The 27,185-nt window shown below is 42.7% G+C and overlaps 3 protein-coding genes across 3 annotated transcripts in view; 2 read left to right on the top strand and 1 right to left on the bottom strand. All coding sequences in view use genetic code 11, as the record gives it.

Moving 5' to 3' along the window:
- The window catches only part of EGR_04530 (Kinesin-like protein KIF13B), a gene marked incomplete at both ends in the record, with an annotated part of 30,707 nt that extends 18,374 nt beyond the window's left edge, over positions 1–12,333 (top strand). Inside the window, 22 exons of the mRNA XM_024493779.1 lie at positions 372–460; positions 741–799; positions 1,045–1,116; positions 1,153–1,280; positions 1,505–1,676; positions 2,091–2,253; positions 2,442–2,621; positions 3,308–3,448; positions 3,937–4,061; positions 4,360–4,639; positions 6,361–6,699; positions 7,773–7,940; positions 7,981–8,157; positions 8,216–8,414; positions 8,658–8,875; positions 9,954–10,088; positions 10,167–10,217; positions 10,931–11,068; positions 11,553–11,651; positions 11,814–11,930; positions 12,034–12,091; positions 12,164–12,333. Coding sequence (XP_024351893.1) covers positions 372–460; positions 741–799; positions 1,045–1,116; positions 1,153–1,280; positions 1,505–1,676; positions 2,091–2,253; positions 2,442–2,621; positions 3,308–3,448; positions 3,937–4,061; positions 4,360–4,639; positions 6,361–6,699; positions 7,773–7,940; positions 7,981–8,157; positions 8,216–8,414; positions 8,658–8,875; positions 9,954–10,088; positions 10,167–10,217; positions 10,931–11,068; positions 11,553–11,651; positions 11,814–11,930; positions 12,034–12,091; positions 12,164–12,333 — 3,278 coding nt within the window. The remainder of the gene's footprint in view (positions 1–371; positions 461–740; positions 800–1,044; positions 1,117–1,152; positions 1,281–1,504; positions 1,677–2,090; positions 2,254–2,441; positions 2,622–3,307; positions 3,449–3,936; positions 4,062–4,359; positions 4,640–6,360; positions 6,700–7,772; positions 7,941–7,980; positions 8,158–8,215; positions 8,415–8,657; positions 8,876–9,953; positions 10,089–10,166; positions 10,218–10,930; positions 11,069–11,552; positions 11,652–11,813; positions 11,931–12,033; positions 12,092–12,163) is intronic.
- A 2,201-nt stretch (positions 12,334–14,534) lies between these two features.
- Positions 14,535–18,785, top strand: EGR_04529 (hypothetical protein; the record flags this gene model as incomplete). The annotated part of the gene is made up of 9 exons (XM_024493778.1): positions 14,535–14,561; positions 14,840–14,965; positions 15,228–15,314; positions 15,392–15,472; positions 15,517–15,765; positions 15,839–16,160; positions 17,396–17,572; positions 18,396–18,514; positions 18,711–18,785. The coding sequence occupies 9 exons, from the start codon at positions 14,535–14,537 to the stop codon at positions 18,783–18,785; spliced, it is 1,263 nt and encodes a 420-aa protein (XP_024351892.1).
- A 594-nt stretch (positions 18,786–19,379) lies between these two features.
- EGR_04528 (Phosphatidylinositol transfer protein beta isoform) lies at positions 19,380–22,841 on the bottom strand (the record flags this gene model as incomplete). The annotated part of the gene is made up of 7 exons (XM_024493777.1): positions 19,380–19,424; positions 19,499–19,621; positions 22,023–22,121; positions 22,168–22,329; positions 22,368–22,439; positions 22,477–22,786; positions 22,825–22,841. 7 exons carry the CDS (start codon positions 22,839–22,841, stop codon positions 19,380–19,382), a joined length of 828 nt encoding a protein of 275 aa, XP_024351891.1.
- Positions 22,842–27,185: the final 4,344 nt, after the last annotated feature.

Genomic DNA, 27,185 nt, shown 5'->3' with positions numbered 1-27,185 from the left:
TTAGCACCAGGGTCAGCAGTCTTGATAATAGTAATCTATGATGATACCTCCACTGGTGCTTTCAATGTGGATCTTTTAAATTTGGCTTTCTGATACGCATCCTCCTCTGTATATGGGCATAGCACCAGAGTCGGTACGTCCTCGGATTATACCGATCATTTTTTTCTAAAAGTGGTTTTGCCACTTGATGGTAGCCTTATGTAAGGTCTATTTTTTACCCGAGTTTGAGTGTAAGCATTGCCTAACTACTAATTCAGTAATGACTCTCCTTAAAGTTGACTACTTCCAGCCAAGAATGACGCAATTTGACAGATATAAAAGGGCCTATTATCTTACACCTCTTTTCTATTTATAAATTTTTGCATGAATAGCTACAATGAGTCGTAGAACGCTACCAACACACCAGTTAGGCGTAAATACACCCAATGAAACAGATGAAGACAATCCTACAAATGACTTTGTAAGTCTAAACCAAAATCACTAATTTCTTGTCATCTTACACACCCCGTCTTCTTTTGCTTAACTCTAAGACGCTCCCCGCTCCAAGGTCACTCCGTGACCGGCATACCTGACTCATTTAAACAAATGAAAGGAACGAATAAAACCAATTAACCCCACTTAAAAGGAACAAATTGTTATTCTTTCTTTTAATATTATATAATATTAATGTTCCAAAGTGCACACTTTAGAAAATGTCGCTACTAGCTAAAAAAGCCTCTTTATTCCTTGTAGTCCCTTAGCCCGAATCCCAAGCCCATCATACGGATGCGATGTCGACCAGTGACAAGGCCAAATCCAAGTAAGACCGGCAAAAGTTCACCATACAAATTTAGCGATTCCATTTGCACCTTAATTACACCTTCCTGTTGTGTTGATCTAATGTAAACATATTTTAAAGAGCATAAAATTACTTCTTGAGGCTTGGTGGATGTCGATTGAAAATCACACTGGTTCCTCATTGGTTCCCTTAAGAAATAGAAAATATAACACTGCATTTTCATTCTTTCGGTATTAAATCTTGGTTCCCTTTTTTTGGTATTACAGCAACCAAACATGTACCTTTGTGCATCAGGCTAAAAAGTTATGGCCTCTCTTCAATGAGGAGGAGAAGGAAAAGTAGGATGGGGGGGCTAGTGATTGCTCTATGAGAAGACTTTTGCGAAGGGAGGAGGAGGATTGCAAACACCGTCTCCAAATGACGGTGAAGGGCGTCGCGCGTATCAGCTGTTATCGATTGATGATGAGCGCAGAGACGCGCCGCTTTGGTTGCGTGCCCGTGCGTGCGTGCGTGTGTACATGCGGTGTGTATGACTAAGCTCCCGTCAGAGGGTGACAGCACTCGCCTGCCTATCCAGTGTCACCACAACTACCGAGCCAAAATTCACACTTCAAAATTTATTTGTAACATTAACTTAAAGAAGTGACGATTTTTTTGTGGGTCTGACAAAATAGGGGTGGGGGGGAGAACAATGAAATTTAGCATGGATTTTTTATTGGATTGTAGATGAACCACTGACCCCGCGTCATCTTCGAAGGAGCCCATTCGCATCGCCAGCTAGTGGTTCGTCTGTTCAACGAATACTTGACAATCAGCGCTCTGACCCTTCGACTGGTCTACGTGGACGCAATGTTACCTCAAGCCCTCTTTACCCCCCTTCCGCATTCAACTCTCCAAGGTCTGTTCTCGTAAGGAGAATAATGAGCCATACCAAACTAAAGGCGGGGTTTTAGCCTAGATGATATGGTCCACTTCAATCGAGTGACCCTCGTTTACCTCTAGGAAGCATTCGTTTGATACAGTAGAATAGATGGGCGGTTCTTCTGACAATAACGCTCTCCTTTTTTTAAAAAGACTGTCAATGACCTTTGAAATCACATTTTTGTGTGAGCGGAAATTTCTGGAAGCCAATTTTACACTTGGAACCACGCAAATGCTTATTTATTAGTGGTTAGACATGTGAGAATTCCGTCGATCCAACCAGCACACCTCAGTAACCCTTCTTCTGCCACGTGGCTCTACTTCCACCTCTACATCCGTAATTTTTCAGCATGAAGCGAGAGCAATAAGAAGATGCCTTTTTTGCTTCCAGGTTCAACGATTCGATGGGTAGCTTTGAGGAGATTCGTGAAAAGCTGGTTCAAGCAAATCTACTGGCGGAACGAGCTAACACCTTGCTTAAGGAGCGTCGCAGTAACGTGCAGTATCACGTCTCCCTTCAAGTGCCAATTCACTGTCTCAATCAAGCGAAACGAGTAAGAAATGCAAAAATGTGTCCAATCTTCGCATAGCTACCAGCCTTTTTCCCTCACACAGATCTTACTCTTCCAGGATGCTTCTCATAGTCTATTAACAAGGAAAGAGAATGTTATGATCTCACAGATACACCAGCCATCAGCCCACTAATTTTCTTCTTTCAAAATGTTTGCTCTCAATCCCTTAGGCGCATCGTCAGCTTCAATGCGAGCCTGTCATCGAATTACACCGTGGAGGTGTTCGAGAGAGATCAATGAGTCTTGCTCGAATGCAGCACAACCTCAGGGAACTTGAATCAAACCAAGGAGAGAATGAGGACAGTGGTGTCTCAGTCAGTGGTTCTTCCGATCATACCAGTGAAGTGAGAGTAAGACATTGCTGTATTCTTCGCGGTGAATGCAATCAACGCTCAAGTCAAACTGGGACGCTTGGATTTGCAACAGTAAGGAACAAATTAAAGCAGCCTGCACTATTGTCTACAGCATTTCTACACAGCCTGGAAACTACCTTCGGTATAGAATGATTTGTCAGTACGGCTAAACCATCTATGAAAATTCGGTCGATTTCTTTCTGTGGAGAGCTGTCGTAGTGACCGTTGTCTGTCAGCTTTATGTGTGTTCATCGCACATCTCACGACTGGTTTAAATTTTTTGCGAAACTCCTAGCTTTTATTACCCAGGCACCAATAGTTTACAAAGAAGCGGCTAGACTGGGAGCCACTAGTGACTGCCGTTTAGCCTTCGTTGGAAGCGCTGTATTCTGATTGTACGGACTCTGGAACCAAATTTTGAATCGCATGCCACCTTGGCCAACGGTGTCTGGATGGTTTCATAAAATGACCCCAACCAATAAAACCTGTAAGGGGATACATGCTGTCTATCACTTCACGGCAAACTCTGGAGTCCCGGCCTCCCTTGAACGCGCCTAGTAAACCTAAGTTTCTAATCTCATATCGAATTGTGTTTCCGCCTACTTATTTCCAAAGCAGTAGCATTGCGGAACCGCAAAGTTGCGAGACTTTGACAAGATATTTGTCGTTTGACATTCTTTCAGAGATTACCCATAAGACAACAAGAGTTGTGTGCAAAAAACGGCGATCTTGTCCTGATTGGTGTGGCAAATTTATACCTCCGATGTCTGCTATTCATCAGCGAATTCGCCTATCAAGCCCCAATTCTCAGCCCACAAGGCGAGGTAATGCTCCCCTTATGCGGTCCCCCTCATCTCAGGCAGTGACCAAAATCATTTGAAAGCAGTCGGCCTGGGCAACCTTGACATAATTTAAGTTAGCCTATTAAAAATTAACCAGTTTGGACTGAATACTTACTAAGAACACATATTTGCTTTACTTAAAACATACTGAAAAAAAACTTTGGCAATTTCTCAGCTTTGACGACATTTAATACTCCTCTGAAAATGACATGATTGACCACTAAACTTGAATGAAAGTTAGAAGTTTCAAACAATATTTTATTATTGCTTGCGTACTAATACATGTTTTAACTTGAAACTGTAGCAAGAAATATAGTTTTTTGCATAGAATCAGTAGATGCGTGTGAGCATTGTCTATGCAGAAAGTAGGGAAACCTATTATTTTTTGCTGAAAACAGAAGGATCTAGGGTGCCAGCGGTAGCCTAAAAATCGTATCCTCAATTAGCAATCCTTGCTCGACCCTTTTAAGGTGTCTGGACGCGTAAGTGTTGAGCTGACAACAGCCATCTGCTCAGAAGTCTCCAGATCCCAGCAGCCTGGTGTTTCGGCAGGTGTTTCAGACCTTGTGGATCGAGAACTCTGCGATTTTGGAGGGTTAGTTAGCCCTCCTTTTTGTCACTTTCTTGATTGATATGCTCAATTTGAAGGACTGAGAGCGGTGCACCCCTCAATATATCACTATTATTTTACACTTTGATACTATGCCGGACACACTTCTTAAAAATTAGGGGTACTGCATTTCGCAGGTTTACACACCAACTAAGCAATGCTTTACTACGGGTGATACGTCTTATTCCTAACGTTAAACAGCCTTTTGATACAAAAACATTTTTTCACCGCTTGCGTCTTTTAAAAAGGCTCTTGTTTATGTACTTGTATCTCATTACCCTAGAAACGTGTTGGAGGTGCGAGTTACAATTCATGGGGCCATTGGTATTCCGCATTCTTTTGCAAAGATGATCCTCTGCCACTACCAAATGCTTGGAGTGGAGGAACCGATTGTTGTGCTCCCCAAACGTGAGTCGTTTTCAGCCCAGGCGCCACTTCCAGATCCCACAATCCGAGAGTACGAACGCGCTGAACGCTGTGTCTTTGATCACAAACGCACCTTTCATCTTCCCCTCAATCGCCAGACTCTCAACAGCCTTGCGGATTATGCGCTCTCCATTGAGGTGAAACACTTTTATACATTTGTAACATTTCCAAAAATATTAATCTTTGATCATTGCCAAAACAAAAGCGGGTAATTGTACACAATCTGAGGCGATTTCGACTGCAAATGAAAGGTTGTGCCGGTAGTTGTCATTAGATGTGACATACATGGAGCGTCATGGCACCCCTCTTCTCTGTTTCTTCTAGCGCTGTGACACTTCCGCATCAACTAAAACAAGAGAATCACATCTTATCTCCCACCCCATTCGTTTTTTGGCCGAAGCCCATTTTTTACCTCTCTGTAAATTTGTCCTGTGAAAATCCACCGATTTGACACTACTCAAGTCGGGTAGATGCCTCCAAGTGACACCTTTAATAGATTCAGCTCTCCACCTATCAGCTGTCTCCTCACCGAACAAATTGACTTATTGCCAAAATCAGGCTTCACTCCTGTTGCCCATTATGTTGGTGATTTGCCCAGGTTTAACCTCCCTCCATCTGGGTGCCAAAATCAGACTTCTTGTTTATATTGACCGGGTTCAATCACCCATACCACAAATAAGCCCCTCCATCGTCCCGCTGAAAATAAGCTCGGATAGAGCATAGGAAGGCCGGTAAACTACAAGGTGGTGATCTGGATCTAGGGGAACAGAATAGCTTGCGTAGTTAAACTACTCTCTATTTTGAAATGGAAAGCTAGCCAGCTAATCTGCCCCATCCACTTGCCATTAACTGATGACTAAGGAGCTCACCTCTACACTGCAAAAGGGCTGTTTGCCGACCGACTGAGTGACTAACTCGTGGTGAGAAATGATTCCTTTTTTTATGGCCTGAAAGGTAACTTCTCATTGGCTGGTAGCTACAAACGATTCACCCACTACCCACCACACACATCTAAGGTGTTCGTTACCTCGTTCCTACAAGACTGTGCCTGCTTCATGAGTGTGTGTGTGGCTGTGTGGTAAACTGGAGACGAAATTCTTTTCCTACTGAAGGAGATACAGAACTTACTCAAAGATGACAAATTAGAGCGGAGAAAGTCCTCTTCTTGCAAGACAATGCAGGAGCTCACAGCTCATATCGTCAAAAAACCGACCCATTGGAGTGTCTCTACTTCAGAAAAGAAGAGTGACATTTTTTCAAACTCCTGATTTTCTCCTTTAAGTGAAGCTTGACACCTTTTCTTGGCACTTGACACCCACAGGAGCGCCCTGGGCCAAAAGTGAAGCCCGCAGTAAGATTGGAACCCATTGAAAAACGGCCACAGATAGTGTTTATGACTTTCAGCAAACAAAAGCAATTTTATGGAGTCTTGCAGTTACTATTTACAAAAAACCACAATGAATTAATAGGATGCGCCATACTACTGCAAACTTTGTCAGTAGACTTCCTGATGTCCTAAGAGCTTAGCTCAAGAAATTGCCAGCCGCCTTCGTCTTTGAATATTGCAGATCTACACAATTAAATCATCCCCAGGTTCCACGAACTGGCTCAGTTTTTTGCGGAGTTTTAGTTTTATTTATCTTCACTGACGTACTTGAATGCACCATCGTGGGAATTTTAAAGACTTTTTTTTAAGTATGTAAGGCCTGACTTATTTTTAAATGACTAAGTTACAATCAATGTGGGAGCTTAAACTTGCTCCGTTCTGAGTGATTTGATGCAACCTTCAACTACAAGATAAGTCCTGAGAAAGTAAACGAAGTGTGACGTTCTAATTCATTCTTATTTTCTCCTTGAGGTGTATGGAAACCTTCAAGAACCAAAAAGCAACACCCTCCTTAGACGTATAACAACAAATAGAGTTCAATCGTATCTAAACACCAATCGACAGATCGCGGATCAGCAGCTTCAACGGGCTAACAGTCCACCACAGATACGAACAATGAAATTACGTCGCTACAAGTCTGATCTAGCGGACAAACGGAAACCGTCACTTCAGGGCTCTCAAACATTAGCCGCTGGTGCTTCTCCCACAAATGGACTTCCCAATGAAGTGGCTACACGACTGGCTGAGGATTGGTTGAGGGTTCAGCGAAGAGTGGATTTCTGGGTATCTATTGAAGAATTGATGGAAGATGTAAGTCACAATGAAAGAATTCTAACTCTTGGAGAGAGATAAAATGAGTAGAAGCTAGGCTCTAGTTTAAGTGGTGGTAGTTAGAAGAGGAGTTTATGTGTAGGAGTTAAGAAGTTCCTCCTCACTTTTTAAAGTGTTTTTTTTTCATATCTCAACGTGCGTTAAGCAAACTGGCACATCGTCGGCGCTTACCTACCTCTCAAGGCATCTATCATCTCATTTCTTTAAGGTTATCTGTGTTTGGTGTGGAGCAGGTTGTAGGGCAAGCAATCGGAACTAAGATCCACCTTCTGGAGGTAAGATGGCGTGACTAAGAAAAAATCAGGGCGTAAGGTCAGCCCAAACATCCAGAATGGTTAAATTAGTATAAAGGGGTTTTATTTTAACAACTCGGGTAATCATGTCACAAAACTAGCCGCTTGGGAGGCTCTGATAAGGCAATACTCCCTCCGATTGTTTCTTATCCTTCCTTAGTAGTACAGTCAAAGGCAAAATGGTCAGAGTCTGTTTTTTACTTGTTCCTAGAGCATGCGATAATGACGTTAACTATTTTGAAGACCGAAATATTGCAGGTTTTGCTCTGTAGTTTCTGGACTTGCATAACGATTACGCTGTGAGCACACTTGAGTATCCTATATTAGCAACCATAATTTATTTAACAATTTATTACTACTAAGCTATTCGTTTCCAAATTATCCACTTCTTTAAACCTAGCTTGGCTATTTAGTTGTTTCTACTTATTAATTCATTCCAGTTCTATCAAACAGTTCACTTTTCTCTTAATTTGACCTTCTAAAACTCAAAATCCCTCCCTTAAACAGCAAACACTGCTCACAATTTCGCCAATTTAAAAAACTGTGGATGAAAAATAGAATTTGTAGTCGATTTTAATTAGATCGAATTTTTTAATTTTACTTTTAATTGGAATTGTTAACTCGAATAAAATTCTTCGAAGAAATCAAAGAATCAATTAAATTTTATTGCCAAAAGATGGAATTAAACCGATTTGCTAGGGTGCGCTAACCGTTATCACTTATGCATATTCAGATTTTGTACATTTATCACTCTTTTAGGGGAATTTCAAGAAGGTACCCGTAATCCCCTCCTCAGATGTCAAAACTGGGGGAATTTACCAACTTCGTCAGGGGCTGAATCGACGCATTCGAGTGCTAATTCGTCCAAACGATCTTAGTCGAAGGGATAGAGGTGTTCTACCTCTGTTTTGTGAAACGGTTTCTAAGGTAGCTATTGTTAATTTCACAAGCAGTCACCTTTTACTAGGTTTCTGTAGGCTGTGTTACAAGATCGGTAGCTGATTTCGAAAACGGGCTGAGCCATTACCCTAAAAGTCATAACGCCCCCGACTCCTATCAAGAATACGATCTTGAGACAGTGCGACGCAAGTGGTGCAACGCCATGGATGAGTGGCAGTCTTATCTCCAGAGTAATTTGCAAGCAGTGAGTTGCTTTTGTCCCGAGGTTACCTGAACGCCTTATGTCTACCACTTCCCTCTAGTTGGCAAAGAAACGAGAAAAGGAGGCTGCAGATGAAGCAAAGGAAGGCTATCTGCTTAACCGTTGGGTCTCATCAATCCTGGAGCGAGACGCAATTCTTGTGCCTGCACCCGGTTCCAATCTTCCTGGCGCCACGGCCACCGAAATCCCACCACCGGGCCTTGAACAACACACCCCTCTTGTATTTGCAGATCTTGGAGGTAAGAGAGAGCGAACTTTTACTCAAGGATAAAGCAGCAATGTAGTTGTTTAATAGACTAGTAACCTCACCTCATATCATCAAGGTGGTGACACATTGGAGAAATTAAGAAGCCCGCTTAGATGGCCTTACGATTAAAGCAAATGTCGGGCCGTGATGCCAGCTAGTGGCGATCAAGACCCTGGCAAATGTGACCTCTCTAACAGTGGAGGTAATTGAATATGAATTCCGTAATTTCTCCTAGACAGAACATTTAACAAGCCATTGAAGGTAGGAGGTCACTCCTATCTCGAAGGTGAAGAGGCAGCTTTAAAGGAAGGAAAGGCATTTGTTACTCTCCCATTAATCAAGACTTATGCCACCCTTATTGGTGCCTTGGCCTCGTGGGACTCCAACTTACATGAGAGTGACCTTCTCAACAAAATTACACCCCCATCAGAGCGGATCTACCTCATTGTCAAGGTGAGTCGCATTCGGGCTACGGTATCTGGACTCCTAAGGCCTGGATGGCTGGTCCCCAATCACGCAGCTGGAGTTATAATATACTACGTTGTGAGCATTCCTCCCTGAGGTACATTTCATAGGGAGCCCTAGTTTAAGCACCTCACTGGTAAATGAGTGCGGTTTTTCGGTGTAAACTGGTGTTTTTAACCTTGACCCTAATGCTCTTAAGTTCCCAATCAGAGTAAGCGGTGGACATGACCTCTACACAAATGGGTAGGAGTAGGCAAGAAAGTATGGCGTGCGCTAACTTAACACCTGGCTGGCTTGTAAAGAATGTCAAAGATCCCCGAGTAGTCTGCGTCTCGCTTATTTGTACTAAATGATTGACCTTGGACTCGAGATACATCCATACAGGATAGCAGCCAATCAGGAGGGAGTGTGCAAGAGCCTAACATTCTCAAAGGTTCAGAAATTCTTCATGAAAACGTCGAAGCAGGAAGGTTCTTCTGGAGGTCACAACCATCCCTCTTGATTTTAGGAAAATACCGACACTGGTGCGCAATACTACTAATATGCCATAATAAAGTAGCATGGCACAATAATGCCTGTTCAATATTGGATTAATTTGAATGATATAGATAAAAATATAGGTGCGATTACCTACTGTCTTCATTTTAAGGATTTGTAAGTGTTGTCAGCTGAACTTTAATTGTCGGATTTCAGCCTCAGTAAAAACCTTCCAAGATGTAGTGCATCGAGAAAGAGTGATAGTCTACTAGAAGTGCTTTCAAGAGAAGAGGAGGAGAGTGAGGTAGTGCTTCCCCCCCCTCTACCCCTCTACATCCCATCCTTTCCCTTTTGAGTTACGCCCACTCCATCAAATTCAAGCGAAGCCTTCTAAAATCGAGAAGAGGAGTAGAATGCAGTATCGATGGAGTAGTTGCACACGTCTGCAAATTTCCATGACAAGCATCAAATTGTTTAGGCGGAGCTTCTTGATTTCATTGTGTTTCATTTTCTTATGAAATTTAAAACTATTTTCCCCTCATCTCATATGCTACTTACTTACAAATAAGTACAATCTTTCCATATTTAGGTGCATATCCTTGTGAGCAAGCCGACATTAATGACATTGGTGTTGAGGAAGCGGATATGTGTACGAATTTGTAAAAGAAGTGCCCTCTCAAATCTCTTCAAAAGTCCCTTTTCTCGCATGGTCTCAAACGAAAAGGTATGTGCTACTAACAGAAAACCATATTGTCTTTCATTAAATTATCACCTAAAGTATTTGTCCCCTCTGTTATTTTAGGAGATGCTATGGACAGGAGTGGCTTATCAGTTTGTGGCTGGAATACCTCAAGTATGTTTACCATTCTTTCCCTTCCTCAAGCTTTTTGAAAGATTTCTTTGGGTGTTTGATCAAAACCGTCAGATCTGTTCAAGTTCTAGGAATGAGGAAGTGCGATGGGTGAGGATGAGGGTGTGGGTGAGACAGTATCTCCCTTTTTCGAGACTGCTTGCCCTTGTCATGTGCTAATCACACCTTGTATCCAAATCACGAAGAAGTCTACCTGTTTCTAAACACTGAGTTTTTCCGCCCCCACCCTCCAGGTTAATCAAGTAGGATTAGGTATGTGGATACTCACTGAGGCCTAATTTGTTCACTTAATCAATTGTTGAGGCATGGAAGCTTAAACGTCACCTCATCAGTCAGTCAATCACTCACTCGCCTAAATGTTAACTAACAATCCTTTCCAAATAAAACATTTTCAAAAGACACATAAAGAAGTGAAGCATTACGTCTCATCACGTAGATAGGACAGGTTTCCGGCCTATCCTTCCTTTTACGGCTATTTTTCTCGCCTAAAAGTTGTTTCGACAATAGGATCAGAAGTTCTGGCACACCCCACCTCCTTCAAATGTCAAACAGCCGTTTAGAAATTTGGAGGTGTGTTGTGCCTAGTGTGTAATATTTTAACCAGGGGAAATCACAGCCGGTGAATAGTGTGGTACCGGTAGGTACCGAGGTGAGTGAGGAAAAAGCGGCTATTCCTCATGTTCTGCTTTTTGCAGATGGCACCGTACGCACTGAATTCATCCACGGTGGAGGTGAAGGAGGAGACCACCTCAGCTGAATCCTTTGCCGGACAGTACATGCGAACTATTCAGTCAGTTAGCAGTGAACTCTACCTGGATGGCTTGCGACAGGAGGTAAGTTCAATTCTTGTTGATTTATGGAAACTAGGTATTGGTGGAAGGGATATGCAACTAGATGTACAGATGACGCCACGGCCCTACTATTGTTAGTTCCTTCGGCTTTGTAGATCCTTTGTTTATTCCTCCCCAGTGGAGCCTTTTGAGGTGCTTTAGACCAAATCCTGAGACATGAAGTCTGATTATACAATGATTCTGTTGCTCATTCGGAAGGATGTACAAATTACATTAATTCTAGGCTTTTGTAATATAGGGAAATGGGTGATTCTTTGAGTATGACCCACAGAAATCCGTTTTCCTGGTCTCTTTAGAGTGGCATTCTCACCGCCTTTGAGTTCTTCAAGAAGCCGCAGAAAGACACACCAATCTAGAAATAGACGTTATTTTCCCTTTTTTTATCGGCACACGGAAGACCTTGAAGGCTGTATTTTTCGAAGGCAGAAAATCCACATTAATTCTTTTAAACGTTCTCCATTTCAAGGTCGCTCTTCGAGAGGCCCTAGCAACCAATCAGCAGAAACGTCAACCTTTCGACCTCGAAAATCTAGGCATAGCTAACCATGAATCCGATCTATCCGAGGTGAGACTGATTTTAAAGCCATTTTCTTCTTTTTTGCAATTTTCTTGTCAAAAATAAGCTAACATGCATTGTAGATTAAAATGAGCTCAAAGTCTTAGTGCTCAGTTTGATAACAAACCGGTCAATGTCATTGGCTCCTCTGTTCCTTGTTTACCACTTTAGGGAAGTCTCTCGCGATCTCGTTCCTTTACCGACAAACCCAAACGACTTTTTTGGTTTGATACCCTACGACAACGCAGTCAGACTCGACGGAAACCCAGTCCCTACTTCAATCTATCGGTAGGACAGTTTAATCCACCTCCTCCCTCCTTCTCTAACATTTATCTGCAGTGATGATAATTTTTAGGTGTATACTCTCTTTTCTTCCACTAATTACCTTTAGAGAATCCGCAATAGGACAGACAACTCACCCATGTCCCCATTGTTCTTCCAAGGACGTGGTAGGTTTCCATATTATCTGGTTCTGTAACTTTTAAGTGAATTATCTCACGGTGATACCATACATTCACAAGGTGAAACGAGTCGAGGGATATCATCGGCAGATTCGGACGGGACGGCGGTTCAACAATTGGTAGAGGATCTTCGCACCTCGACCGTATCAAGGATGAATGGCCCCTCGGCTTCGGAGGAACAGATGGCCTGGAGTCGACGTGATAGAGAAAAGCAGAGAGGCGCCGATTAAAGCCTTTTCCTCAACCTCCCTCTCCCTCGTATTTCTACCTTACCTTCCTTCCTTTCAAATCTGTACAGTTTGAGATGATCATTTTTCGGTGTTTTCTGATCTTGCTCCTCGCTTTCTTTTTCGTAGTATGAAAGAAAATGTATTTGTGATTAAAAACGTGTGAGTGTGTACCTCTTCTCTAATAGGTAGCATACCCAGTAAGTAGTACATTTCAAAAATAGTTTATTTTCTTTTGTGGGTATTACATGGGATATAGGGTGGGTGGGCGCTTGTAAGGGATGTCTGCAGCCCTGGCAGACTTTCCTATCTCATTAGTTACTGACTTGACCTGTTCCGAATGTTTTGGGATGTCTCTGGGCGGCATGGAAAACCCTAACTTTAATTACTAGCGTTTATACTTTACTTTTACTTCCTCATTACCCACTCTGTATAGAATGCAGTCATCTTGTTGTCAACTGGTGAGACAGGGCGATTGACAACAATTGGAGATGTCACTTGTCTATTAATTCAAACGACTCCTTAGTACCGCAAATTGACCGATGAAAATGTCTGCATTTAACTTATGAGAAAGAAGGGGAGGGGGAATTGTGCCTCAGACCTATCCTCACACTATTTCTTGCAGCACCCTTTCTTGGTTTTACCACCGGCCAATGAGGTGATCACATGCGATATAGGCAGGCGACACTAGAGAGGTAAATTTGAAACAAAAGATGGTAGATGCGGCTGGGGTGTGAATTGGGAAATTTGTGGATCATGAATAAACACTGACTTCACGGTTATCTGTATCAATTTATAATAAACATTTCGGGAAGAATGCTTCTTACTCGCCGTCATGGCTTCCGGGACGTGCTACTAATGAGCCCAAATCTTTTGTGCATTAACAAGTAGTGTGTTCTTTCAAACAAACTTCGGTTACTACAACTTCATTTAAGACTCTTAGCGATACGTTGAAGGGAACTGTGGGATCAGTGTTCCTCGACGTCTTGGGAACCAATGCCGTCCGCCTAGACACGAGGGCGGTGTAATCTGACGCCTTGTCACCTAGATGGCATGCTCAAGCAAGGAGGCATTACATGATCAATCATCCTATTGACACGATAACGTCCCACTTACCGTATAGTCAGTTATTCGCGGGAAGAGATGGTTCCAAATAACTAGTCAACATAGCGAAACAAAAAGAGTAATTGCTCGCTAATTACCAAAGCTCTAACACTGTATTGATTTACAGCTACCATATTGTAATACTTATGTTATTTTAATGTACCTTTCAGGGAGGAGGCGACCTGGGAATTCGAATCTGGTGAGAGGGTTGTCGCCTTCCGTGCCTAGTTGTGATTGCAGTTCTTCACCTCCCCAAACGTTGTACTTTTACTCCTGATCTTTTCCCCTTAATAAATACGTCAAAATTAAATCATTTCGGGCTGTTATAAGAACACTAGGAACAGGGGAGAGGAGACCGGTGAATCTCACCCTACAATATGATCTGTGCGTAAAAAGCCATACCTTCAAATTAAATATCCAGGTAAGGGGACAAATTCTGTATATTTAGATTAAAGAGTATTAAAGAATTTTCAAATTTTTGTACACTTCTAAAAGGTGGTATTTTTGATGCTTTAAAAAGAAACCGATGGCCTTGCACCGAGTTCCTCCTGATGCCCACATTAATTGTAGCGTCCCGAGGCCCCCTGGAGACGAAAAAAGACACAATACCCGGGGAGAATATCTATTCAGCACAGAGAAGGTGTCTGGGCTATTAGCATGGTCCGAAAGGCCAGCCCACTTAGCGAGGTACAAAAGGGCTAATTCAAGGTACAAAAGTGGCGCCTCACCAATACCGGGGGATAAACCACCATCGTACTACATTAATAGCTGGTAGAGGGATGATAGACTCAACAATAAGATGTCCATCTACTCTGTAGTGCGACACAGAGCATAGGAGAGCAGTTTATCAGTATCGTTTAAAGATGATGAGAGGGATTCCGGCAGCGGGTTAGAACGCAAATACGAATCAGCTTAACATGAAGCATTGACAAATTTTGCCATCTGTGCACATAAACAAAATAATTTGATGCTATATTATTTTTGTGTGTTTTGGATTTAGAAGATGTATACGCTTGTAAATGTTGCTTAATGAGTTTATTTATCAAGCGGAAAAGTCCGCGTAAATTAAAAGGTTGGTGTGGAGCCGCGCAAACAGAAATATGAGGACTAGGGCGTCAGAGAGAAGGGTATGAACAGCAGGAACGGAAATGTTTTTGTAGTTATTCGCATCAAAATTACTTTAATACGTTTATTCCTACTTTGTTGTTTAGGAAATGATTCCTTTTTAACGAGTGTAAATGCTGTTCATTCTGTAAAATTATCTAACTTTAAATCTCTTGTCATGATACGTCCGTATGCTCCACTTATTCATATTTTGCTCCCTAATGCTTTCAAACATGCTTTGCATAAAACTAGGATTATTTAAGACCCATTATCCAGCTATGCACTAATGTGCCATTTGTAGCTTACTCGATCTAGAAGTTCTCTTACAATCCAAAACGGGGTTAAGTCATCGTCAACAGCTACACGAGTTCGTTGTAAAGGTAAATCTCGATCCTCAGTACGGAGCGTTGCGTCCAGAGATCGAGTGGTTAGTATTTGATTTCTTTAAATATTGTCACTTCTGCCTCACTAACTTCTTCTAATCATTTTTATTTAAAATTAATTAGTTGATATCTTATTTGTCTTTTTTTTCCACAAACCGTTTTGACTTAGTTTAATTGTACACATGTATAATAAGTTGCATTATTTTATAACATAAGTAAGTCTGCTCACAAAATATTCATTTTTTTCCGCCCCAGTGGTTTTTTAACAGTCAGTATTTCTTTTATTGTTTTATTCTTTTTATTTAGCTACGTTCTTCAAGGAACAGGAAGGTGCATGTATTACAGTCTCAGAGCAAGCAGTCATCAAATAAGCCAAGAAAGCAACCAGTATCGGTAAGGACGTTTTATTTGTCAATGATTCGCTTTGAGAGAAAGATAATTTTTCACTTTTCCACCTTTTTTTATTTTAGTCACGATCTTCTGAAGGAGTTGCGAGTAGTAGGAAGTCCGAAAGGCAGACACGTAATGGGCTGCCGGATGCCTCTCAGTCGGTAAGTCTAGGACTCCCAAGTGTAACAACTTCTCTTCTTTATAGCTCTCAGCATCAAAAGCGAAGCGCAGGAAAGCGGGAAAGACCCGTGATGAGCGATCAGAGGATCCCTATGAGTTAAGTGAGGACGAAAACGAGGCACCCGCTGCTATTTTTGGCAGCCCGTCTGCTCCCTGTGCGGCCATCTCATCGATTGACAAGAAACGCAAATTTTTCCCGACTCGACGTGAGGGCTCAACCAATCGCGCAGCTCTTAGTGGATTCGACATTTTGCGTCGAAAACTTACTGCCAAGGTGAGATTGTGGTATGATTTAACTGGGGCATCGTTGCACTTCATGACACATAGAAGCTCATGGTTTGCGCTAGTCGAGAAGTTATCGTCGACCTGCTTCGGCAGCCGATCAGACATCCTCGTCCCGTGCAGCACCGATGAGTGAGAGTGAACGAGCGCGGATAGCGGCGACTACCATTTGGCTGCCACTTCCAAATCAGCAGTGTGCGTCGACGCCCGATCGACAACACCCCCAACGAATGCAGCCGCAAATTCTGTCGCTCCCGCCACCAGACGAGAGGAGTGAAATTCTCACGGGCAATCCTGCTGTCCGACTGTCGAGTCTCTCAGTCCTAGCCTCACCACTCGACTCGCGGACAGTGAAGCCGAATAACACACCGTTGGAGAGTACCGCAGGTTGGCCTGAATTCTTATTAGCGATTATGAAGCCTTGAACTTTGTATTTCTGATTTTGAAATTAGTCAGAATAGTTCGGCCTCCAATGGTGTTTGAAATACTACTTTACTCTCAAGTGCTGAAGTCCAAATAAAAGAGAATGGATTAATTGGTAAAAAGTTTTCCGCACTTGAAAGTCTATGCATCGTTTGAAAACTTTCTCAACACTGCATGCTTATTTATTTACGCGTTAACTCCATGAAAATCATTGCCCAAGTAACTCTTAAAAAATTGCAAGTCTGCCTGAGATTGAACTCCGGGGGACATTCAGGGACAGGTGGTGTTTAACCCATATGGTGCTTAGGATTAACCTTAGGAAGCGTTGACTGTTTGCTAAGGTTTCGCTTTACCCTATACCAGAATTGTGGCCTAGAACTCCTTTGGATTCAGTTATCTAAGTAGTTAATTTTGTAGCATTTTAACGCAAATAGGTTTGACAATGGGGTGGTTGGAAGCCGGGGAATTTACCCCTGCTGCCTTTTTAGCTTCCGTTGACTCTTGCCTCTGAGGTGCTTGATAGGTTTTGGTTGGCATTTGGTGCAGTTATGGCTTAAACAATTATATGCATATTTTCTCGGTTGGGTGTCTACTTCTGTTCGTTTGTTAATTTATTAATTCATCTGAGATCCACCTAGCCACTCGGTTTCTACTCTTCCATCCTTCACCTCGTGCCAGTCTCCAGCATAAAATCCCCCGTTGCCTCTGTTAGTGATTGGTCTCCCCATTCGATCTGAAATACCGGAATGGGTGGTGTGACTAGATCCACACTCGAGGATGTCTGCGAAATGATATCTTTAGTTTTGAGGTCTACGAATAGTCGCTACCTTCAATGCAACATGGCAGGACTCGAGGGACCAGCTAACGGTGATCATTTTCTTCGGTAGTTCAGGAATCATTGTGTCTAATCATTGTGACATTTGGGACTGGTTTCGGTAGCCGCTGGACGTCAAGGTTTTTACTTTAACCTCATTGCTGTTCTACGTAAATGGGTCTGTAAGGCTAATGTCAAGGGAAGCGGTAGCCGGAAGTCCGTAAATTCGCTTTCATTGCGCAATTTTTTCATAATTGACACACCAGTTTCCACCCCTTGAAACGACAGATGAGTTCTGCACAGGGCTTTGAACTCCACCTTGTATCCATCCACGTATTCTTCCTTGGTCCATCTAACCGCCTATTTGTTATCCTCCTCTACTTAGTGATGCCTCACGAGGGCAGTGCCCACGATGCACCACCACTAGCGGACATATCAAACATTTCTCCTCGGCCACCACTTTCGGCCTATCAGGTGGGTGATAAGATCCACAGTGAGGCGCGTCGCATCTCCTTCGCCCAACCGCTCTCTCCGATACCTAAACGCTCAAGTGGTTCAAGGGGTAAGTACTCTTTTTATCCCAACCCACCCTTTTGTCCGAGTAATGGCTCCTGAGCCTTAGTTCAACAAGTTGTTTTTAAAATAAACCTTTGCCGACAATTAGCCAAGTTTTGTGCTTGTCACAAAGACCATATCAATCACTCAGATGGGCTTGAAGTTTCTTTCGGTGTCATTCAGCCCCGGTAGTTTGAGCGTCACATCAAGTCGGCGGCAGCCTTTCATTGTCCCACTGGGATTCTTGTATGGATAAAACAAAAATAAAACTACCATTACCCAGTGGGCATTGTTGCGATACATCGTACGTGCTGCTATGGTGACGGTTTTTTATCTCACCATCCAAACAGACAGCTTGATGCTCTTTCCGATCTGTATAGCTGTTGCCTACTTTTTTCATACCCCCTTGTTCACAGGTTCTAGCAATCTTTCTACGTCCGGATCCAAGATACCACGCCATCGTTCCCGTAGCGAGGACGCCTCGGTGAGTTTCTACGCCTCTTTTCCCTTTTACATAAGTATTTCTTTTCCTTGTGTCCAGTCTCCAATTTTCTTTTGTTGTCAAACGAGCATTTTTGGCGTTATATCGCTGAACAAATTTTGTACGGTTTAGTCCTGACGGGGTCGCAACGTGACGTCTGCATCTGGATTCACCTAATGGGGTTGGGGAAGGGTTAGCCAACAGGCCTGTCACATTGCCACAGCGGTAACCGGAACGGACGACTTTAGTTAAGTAGTTCCTTACCTCTAACCACACCATTCTATCTCGAAATTTGGGGAACTGGCTGGCTCCAATTTAACTGTTGCGCTACTTCCATGGCGTGATTTAGGACGCAAATTTGAGCTTGAACATGCTGTGACCATTGGCGTGGATACGGTGGAGGCGTTCGTTATTCGTCGTTGTCTGCGCCTCGCAACTACGGGCTGCACCACAAGCCTTGTCGATGCGGTGTGTTCACGATCCAAGAAACTGTGGGGAGCATCTCCTGTTGGACACCCTCACGTCCCGAAATTGCCTCCATTTAAAAAAATCAGACACTAGTCCACTGGGGTGAAGGAGTTGGAGAGACAGGGGGAGGAGGGGAGCCGACACCTCCTAGCTGTCTTGGAATGAGATTCATCACCCATTTCTGTCTTTTTTGCAGAACTACGAGCAGTGGCTGGAGGAGTTCAACTCTCAATTAAAGCCCTACGAGGAGTTTGATCTTACAATTGATTAGACAGTTGGCTCATCTGCAATCATCTCGCATTTCTTCTGTATATTATAACTATTTTTTTTAGAGAGATCACTCCACCAGGGTATTTCGACCTTACTTGGTTCCCCCCCCCCCCCCTCCCTTTTTATTTTACTGGATATTTATCCAACTCCCTAGGGGTAATGCTATTACTACCAGCTGATGAATGTCAGCAAAGTTGTATTCCAACAGCCTCTTTTTGAATATACGAGTAAGTAATCATCACTCCGCGGATCTGATAACTTGGGAGACAAATTTGACCTCTACTGCTTATTGAAGGGGGTCAGTTCTCCGACGGTAAACCACTCGAGGTCACTGACCTCTCTTTCACTGATTTAGACGCTATGGCTCATCCTGAGTCGAGAAAGGCTAGGAGAGTCGTGAAGTAGGCATCACGACCATCACAGAAACGAAGACGGGCAAAACTAGAAGCATATCAAGGAAGTTATTTTCTTTTGAAATAAATAAGCGGGGGTGCAATGATAGGGTAAAATAATGAAAAGAAGGGAGCCACTGTGGCCAATAATAGAAAAGAAGTAATTCATTTGAGAGGCAGAAGCGGTAGGTGAGGCACCACGTCTACGACTCATTTATTTTCAAGCCTCGCAGTTGGGAGGATCGACGCTGCTGAAATTTACACCAGTGGCTGGTTCAGCAAAGTGCTACTGAGAAGCATTTAAGCGGTTACACAAACGTACAGTTTCGAGTTCACCTTTGGTGACGTCCTCCAATTTGCGAATATCTCGCATCGTCATGCCGTACCATTCGTCAGTCCAACAGAAGAGCTGACGGTGAAGGATTGTGAAGACGCGTTCTTCTTGCTGTGCAGAGGATGGATGCGATCGTTGGTGAGATTGTAAAAAAAAACAGAACCAGCCAAATTATAGAAGAGGCGGCGGAATTAAATCAAGCTTTTAGAATGATTGACTCATTTTCAACTTGTAACTTCATGCAGGACATCGGGGAGGGATACTTCCGCTGGTGATACAATTCGCAGCGGTGGCAAATTTGCCGGCAAAACCGGTATTGAGTACACATACATAAAACAGTTTGCGGTCAAGATTATTCTTTCCAAGCAGAGGCGTAAATCTTGAGAGTGTGGATACACATTTGCCCAAACGTCCACAAGCCCAGTGAGGCAAGGAGACTTGATCGATGTAGACACTTCAAAAGCGACCGTACCTCTGTCATTGACAATCTCAAATGAGGTGGTTGCCAGTCCACAGCTTACCACTCTACATGCTCATGATGAGCCAAGAGATGGGTCCTTCCGTGAAAACAGTGGGCATAACCATCCATCGAAGTCGCCGCGCAACGGACATCATAACAGTGAAGCCGAATGATGCAATTTGTGCCAGGTGAACCTACATTGGAAAGGGGGAAGCACTCTCCGCGTCCTAGAACCCACCCTTTTCTTAATAAACTCAAAACTGCCGGTTAAATTTGAACGCCGCCTGCATTTTGTGCGTAGTAAAATTGCCACCATTGAACTGTTGCTATACCAACTGCAGTTATTCTAATGATCACCCAATTGCCCACAAAATAATACATTGGCGAGATATACACTGTGTTGTAATTCTGCTTTAGGTGGGAGATAAAAAAAGGCAATACAAACACCTTTATGAGGTATTTTAAAAGTACACCGGACCATTATTTTTGACGGCATGACTCACCTCACCTCCACGACCCGTATTTAAGTCCGTAGTACTTCCCTCCAAGTTGTGTTAAAAAGTGACAAGACTATCCAATTCACGGGTTCGCAAAAGTTTACAAAGTACGGAGATAATGAGGACAATGAGGGGCTGCCAACAAATTCGTCAGGCCAAGGATAAATAGGAAGAGTACTTTTTCCTAGCTAACATCAAAGCTTCGTTTGGTATGGGCGTGTTCGTTTCGTATGTGAGAATTTTACAAACACCTCTGTCACATCAGTGATCGTAGAGTGAAAACACCCATGACGTGACTCCAGAAGCTACTACTCACAGATAAGGCGGAACGTGCCCTTGGTCAGTTACTTACGATAGCCAGTAACAGTTAAAACAGAATGGACGGTGGTGCTGTTCCAAATCTTGACAAAGCACCCACTTGGAAAACTTTTGACTGGCCAAATTATTCAGAGGGTGGGATTCGCCACCATAGGTAGGATTTCACACCGGAGATCAAATGCGATTTTTACAGATGAGAGAGCTTGTAATAAGACCTTAGTAGCATGACACGAATTTGCCCCCAACTGCTAATTAAATCTTGTCACTGGAAGGTAACAATCCAGCCATAATCACCTCTCTTTCCATCTCAGTCCTATTTCTCAACTCTCTATTCTACCCTGGATGTGGATACACGATTGTCAAATTTCGAGGAAAGGAGAATAATTAGAGCTAGGAGAGGTGTGAGAGGAATAAGGAGGACAAAAAGACAGTATTCCTCCACCACCTCCCCGGTCACCTCGAGAGCGAATCGTCTCATAGGTTTTGCGTTGCCTTGTGACAATGATACCTTCTCTCAACTGGATCATTTAGACCTGGCTACTTTTGAGGAAGAGGTTCTTCTCGCGCATCCTTCAGATCTTAGTGGGCAATTGTCTAGGCCTGGGAAAGGCATTTACAAGGAAAAGTTCTGCCTACAGCCCACCACATACACACACATGCAAAGGATGCTATTCAGTGGATGAAATGATGGGTGTGGAGCCAGGAAAGAGTGGACAATTTGGAAATAACCACTGATACCTGTGAAAAAAACAACTACGCACAACTCGACAGCCTTAGTTTTAACAGGCAACATTATGTAAGTCTTCACTACTGTATCTACCTCTGGGTGATACATCATCAAAGTCGAATTAAACGTTTAAATCGTTTCTAGCCGACACTTTACGATGCCACATTTTGCACCTTCCAAAAAATGCAACAAAGTCGATTAAACGAGAAGTTTATACGACTCTGGAATCTGCTTGAACTCAATTTACGAAGCAGATCAAATGGAATCGCGTTTAGCAGTTTAACCGACACTTAATGATACGAATTTGGAGTGGAGCACGATAGTGCCTCACCAACGGATCACATCTCCATACGTGTACTTTATAATGCGTGCACAAAATCGTATGCATTTAAAGAATGCCCACGATTTAAAATTTATGGTACGAACTTATCGGTCAGACAATAAAAATGAAATACAGATGGGAAATATGCGACTGACAAAACCTTAACAAAACTGGCTACAATGACTCACGCGCTGAATCATATCTTCAACACGGCCCTGGAAACCCCATACCTTAAATTCACACGTCACTAATTTGTAAGCGCACATGACGGGACAGTTGTGTTTTTTCTAGACGAAAGTCAAATAGTAAAAAAATGATGAGTTCAAAATTTACCTCCCACCATCGCCCCTTTGGCAGTGGACCTCTTTTGGTCTTTTTAGAGACATATTCAGTCGGATCCTCTCCGGGGTTTGTGTCACCAGCTGCGGCAGAGGTAGAGATATCTACATATATTATCTTTCTTTTGGCTAGTAAATCGCTAGGGAGGTTGTGCGCCTAGTAAGGTTGACCAACAAACGAAAAGCTGAAGTTACGTTTTCGAGTGTTATGTCAGCGGAATGCAGAGATTCGATCTTTATCTCCAACTTCTGTTCAAAAAAGTCGTTCTAAAGAAGTTCATGCACGAAGAATATGCATACTAACCGTTAAAACAGTTCGGCAGTAGGGGTAAGCATTCCACGCAATCTCGTTGAATGTCATCAAACTGGAGGGAAGGAGAGCCGAGACAAATGATGGCAATTTGCTCGCCACATGATAAATTTTGTGTGTGTACTGCCCTGTTTCAAAGCCATCAAGAAGTGGAGATTTCGGAGGGAAAACTTTATCATCGAAGGGACAATTTTGCAAGACCTCAACGCCGTCACCCCCTCCAGTTTGTTCTTTAGATGCCTTCGCTACGGCATACAGTTGAGCAATCTGATACTCGTCAACAGTAAGAGGCAGAATAACACGGCTATTTTTTAAATAAATGACACAGGCATCAACACTTACTATTCATATATTAACATAGTAAAAACAAAAAAGTCGTTACCCAGAGGGGGCAACCAAGACGTAACCTTGAAGAAACGACTCCCGCGCCAAGTAATTAAGCAATATCATCATAAATGCAGCAAAACCCCTATATTTAGACACAGAAAAACCTCTCTTGTTTTGGTCTATTTGTATTTTTGCCTTGCTAAAACGTATTTAAGCGTATTTATCATAGTGAGTTCACTTTACATACCAGACAACTTTGTGCCATATGAAATCATGTATACCTACTCTAAAATGAAACAACTTTTGTACCTTTTATATTTCTAGCATATTTTTTAAATTTTAACCATAGAATTACTGCACACAAATGCATCTGCTTTAAAAACTTTCCGACGCAAGTCATTTCAGTGCGAAATCTGGGATTTTATAACTTTATTCAATCTTTTCTTAGTACATTGTTTAGATTATAACCCTCCAAGTGTAGCCTACTGCTTTAATAATTAAAGCTGCATGGATAACGGTTTAGCTATGGGGCGAAGAAAGAATGGTTTGGTGTAAGCACGAATGTAATTACACGCCGTGAGGCAGAACAAGCCGTAAGGAGTAAAGAATCCACCTTTTCGAATGCCAAACCAAAATATATGATTTACCATTATTTGTGCTTTACGCTTTTATACATCATCTCCAGCCCTCCTCTTGGCCGCTGGAGGAGGCGAAAAGTATGTAGCCTCAACGTCATTAAAGCAACCAGTTAATCTTACTACATTCTCAATTGCGTTAAAAAAAGAGGCATTCCTAAATAGTGTGTTTTTCAAGGGTTAACGATGTTCTACAATGAGTATATTTCAGTGGTAGGTAGCTAGGCAAAGGAAATCACATCCACCCAATGAGACACTTGATACAGGGTAGCTTTACACAAATGCTATTTTTATCTACTCCGTCTTGTTCTCACTTCGAAGATGCTAGACCTTAAGCTGCCGCAGACGCGAAGGAGGTAACAGTTAAGTCCCAAATATTTATATTTTAATCCTAGATAGCTTCGTGATGGGGGTTCTTAGACCGTTAATTTCTTACAAAACAAGAGTCAAAGATGGTCATTGAAAACGGATTTAACTACTGCAGCTTTGCTCTGATGGGCCTCCCCATATTCAGCTACCCCTGGCAATTCGCCTTAAATTAAGCAGTTTAAGAAAGTCATTAATTTTAATCGGGTCTGCTTGCCACTGCTTACAGTAAAGCCAGCTACTCGGAAACTTCCTTAAACCCGATGTATGGCATTTGAAAGCAAAAGAATCGGTTATTGCTGGTGTACAAACCATAGGGCTTTCCAGAAGGCCATACTGCCAGGAAGAGATTAAAGCTCCCGCGTCGACAAATAAATAATTGAAGCAAACGTAATTCAGTCGTAAAATTACTTACCAGGGCAGATAAAAGTGCCCTGAGGCAAAAAATAAGTACATTTACTTTTTTTAATAAGTAGAAATAACGTGGTAACATTTCTACACAACTGAAGCAAAAAGTCTTTTTCTTGTAGCAGAAAAAAGAAGACGCGCATTTCCAAATGAGGAGATTTGGAGAGCTTTGGCTGCTCAAGGCGTCCCTGGAGCCTTCAATGTCTCTCGAAGGGAGGGCGATTTGTCCTGACTTTGTAGAAGTCTTGCCAAAGAGTCGGGATGAAAAGACTTAAATTCTGAGGTAAGGTCCCTTCCTCATCTCCTTCGAGGAGGCTAATAGTAAGTCGACACCATCGACAGAGCAGCTGAAAATAACCCAATGCTTATCAAGCTAGAGAGCATCGTACACAAAACCTTTTGCAACGGTGATCCATGAAAATCGACGCGTTGCATCAAATGTCTTCGCGTGACTATGCAGAGAAATGATTGAAGGCAACGCTTAAAAAGGAGGGAGAGGTGTGATAATGTCAGATGCTGCTTGTTTTAATTGCATGTCAGGCTCAACGGACCTTCCACTCTTTAAGGATGCAACCTGGACTGCACCGTTTTCTGATACCTTCATTGCGCCCGATAAAGGGATAGGTGAAGTATATACTTTTCCGCGTAAAATCCCACAAAGTGCGATAAAATCTGAATGATGGTTCATTTATAATTATTTTTTATGCTTTTTTTATTGACCCCCTCAGCTGATCACCCACCTTGAAGGTAGATGGATATTTTCATGTATACCACCGCCACTCAGAAGCATGAGGTTGTGCTGCTACAACAGCCAAAAAGAATGCATTCCTTTAGCTAGGCTACACTTTAAGGGAACCGCCTTCCCACTCACCCCCACCCTGCTCTGCCCCCATCTCTTCAGCGCTGCCTTATCAAGTTATGCCCTCAGGTCTCGTGACCATCGCCCCAGCACATCAAAGGGACCGCCGGCCTTGGCGCGTTTGTCTCGCTCTCTCCCTCTCTCGCTCGCCTGTTTTCTCGCGCTCTCCTTCACACTCGTGGGCTGTTCAACAGCAAGATTTGGAAAGCATGCCGGCTTATTTATTCCGGACATTGAATAAGTGGGTTGTGCCAGTAAATAGGCCGTAGCATCAAAGGAAATCCGCAATAATTATTAACGACAGGAGTGTAGGCAACATACATTTGATGGGAGCTAGTACACGGTTCAACAATCAGTATTCTCAAACGTGGTGAAGATTTACTGCACAGACTAAAGGTGGGCCAAAAAAGGGCTCTTCAATAACCTCCTCTCCCTCCGCCTTCCATGCATGATGTTGGAGGGCAAGGGGGGACCTATAAAACTCAAGTACATTTGGGCGCCCAATTTTTTTTGGTCAAACATTGAAAGATTTTTACCGCTTGAACTAACATAAAAGCAGCTGCCGAATGTAGACATATGTACTTTACTTATGCACCTATTACCACCTCGTTTGGCTGCTGCCCTACATACTAAACTCCACAGATTATAGAAAAGGGTATTGGCAGCAAATGGACTTTTGGGAGTGGGCTATATGGCCAAATACACAATTTTTAGATGTCTAAAGTAAATATTCATTATCTCCTCCCTTGCCCACCTTGACAAACGGACCTTTCTGACATTTACCCCCCTCTTTCTCTCTCTCTCTATGTGTGTGTGTGTGTAAGTGTTTATCCTGACCTTCTCCACCCTGTGTCACCACAGCTGAAAAGGTTAGCGACATTTTTAAGGACCCCTCGTGACAGGATATCTCTATCGAAATTTATGATTTTGGACAGGCATATTCGGAGGGGGAAAGGAAATAAAGGTTAATCACAGCTGTGCAATTCACCTCTTGGCTTAGAAAATGTCTCGTTTTCCCACTGTGGGTAGTGATGTTCGAAGGAGTCGAATTCCGTAAATCCAAACGATTATGCAACTGGAAAAGATATTTACAGAAGTATGTCCAGTTGTTGTAGGTGATGTAGTGGTGAGCTTGACTCCTATCAAATGTTCCAAGAATGTTGGAAATCAAGAAATCCGTGTAGATTGAGAGCTGTAAGGTTGGAACTTATGAACACCGTCTCTATGGTCCCGCCCGCAACTACTCCTTTGCCTCGACTGTCAAAAAGCATGAGATGATGCTTTCAACATACCAAGTCATGCCGGACGTGACACCCAAGGCCAAATAGTAGAGTCCAGATAAGCCAGGTGCTAGTCAGACATGCTATCAAAGCATCTTTTCTTTTAACTACATACACACCACACACACAGAGAGAGAGAGAGAGAGAGAATGTTGATGCCATTTTTAGCGTACCTCCATGCAATGGCCCGTTAAAACGTGCTAGGACCTGTAAAATGCATGAACTTGTTCGTAGTGTGTCACTATAAGGCCTCGGTATGCGTCAGTCGGCATAGCTACTCTATGTTTGTACTCTACCCCACTTCCCTCTCATTACTCTTGTCATAAAATCAGGTTTAAATTACTTAGAGAATGTGATATACACTTGCCTGTTTGAAGATTACTTTAAGACGCCGAAATGCTAATTCCTCTTCAAATTTTTAGCTATTTGGACGGTAGACGGGAGAAATCACTACAGTGAAAAAATCTTCTTCTCTTTGGGCAACGGATGACTTCAGACCACTTCAAGAGTGGTTGGTCATTAGATGGGAGGGAGGGAGGTACTGGAGCACTGGGAAAGATTTGTAGATGGAGCAGGGAATAGAAAGTCGCACACATGCACACCCACGCAATATGATTCACACCTGTCAATGCATTACGTCTATTTATTAGGCATCAAATGGCAGCGTATCTGTCCGCCAACAATTGTAAAAAACACATTCAATCTGAAATTATAAACTTAAGGATCTAAAAGGAAGAAATAGGTAGCCGTAAAAATATAGACGTAGGTAAAGAGATGTATGGATACAGGATGGATGGATGGATGGATACAGGATGGATGGATACAGGA

The sequence above is a fragment of the Echinococcus granulosus genome (genome assembly GCF_000524195.1).
Source record: "Echinococcus granulosus chromosome Unknown EG_S00028, whole genome shotgun sequence".
Taxonomy (NCBI): Eukaryota; Metazoa; Platyhelminthes; class Cestoda; order Cyclophyllidea; family Taeniidae; genus Echinococcus; species Echinococcus granulosus.
The sequence above is the reverse complement of the archived record's forward strand: the minus strand, read 5'-3'. Positions and strand labels throughout refer to the sequence as shown.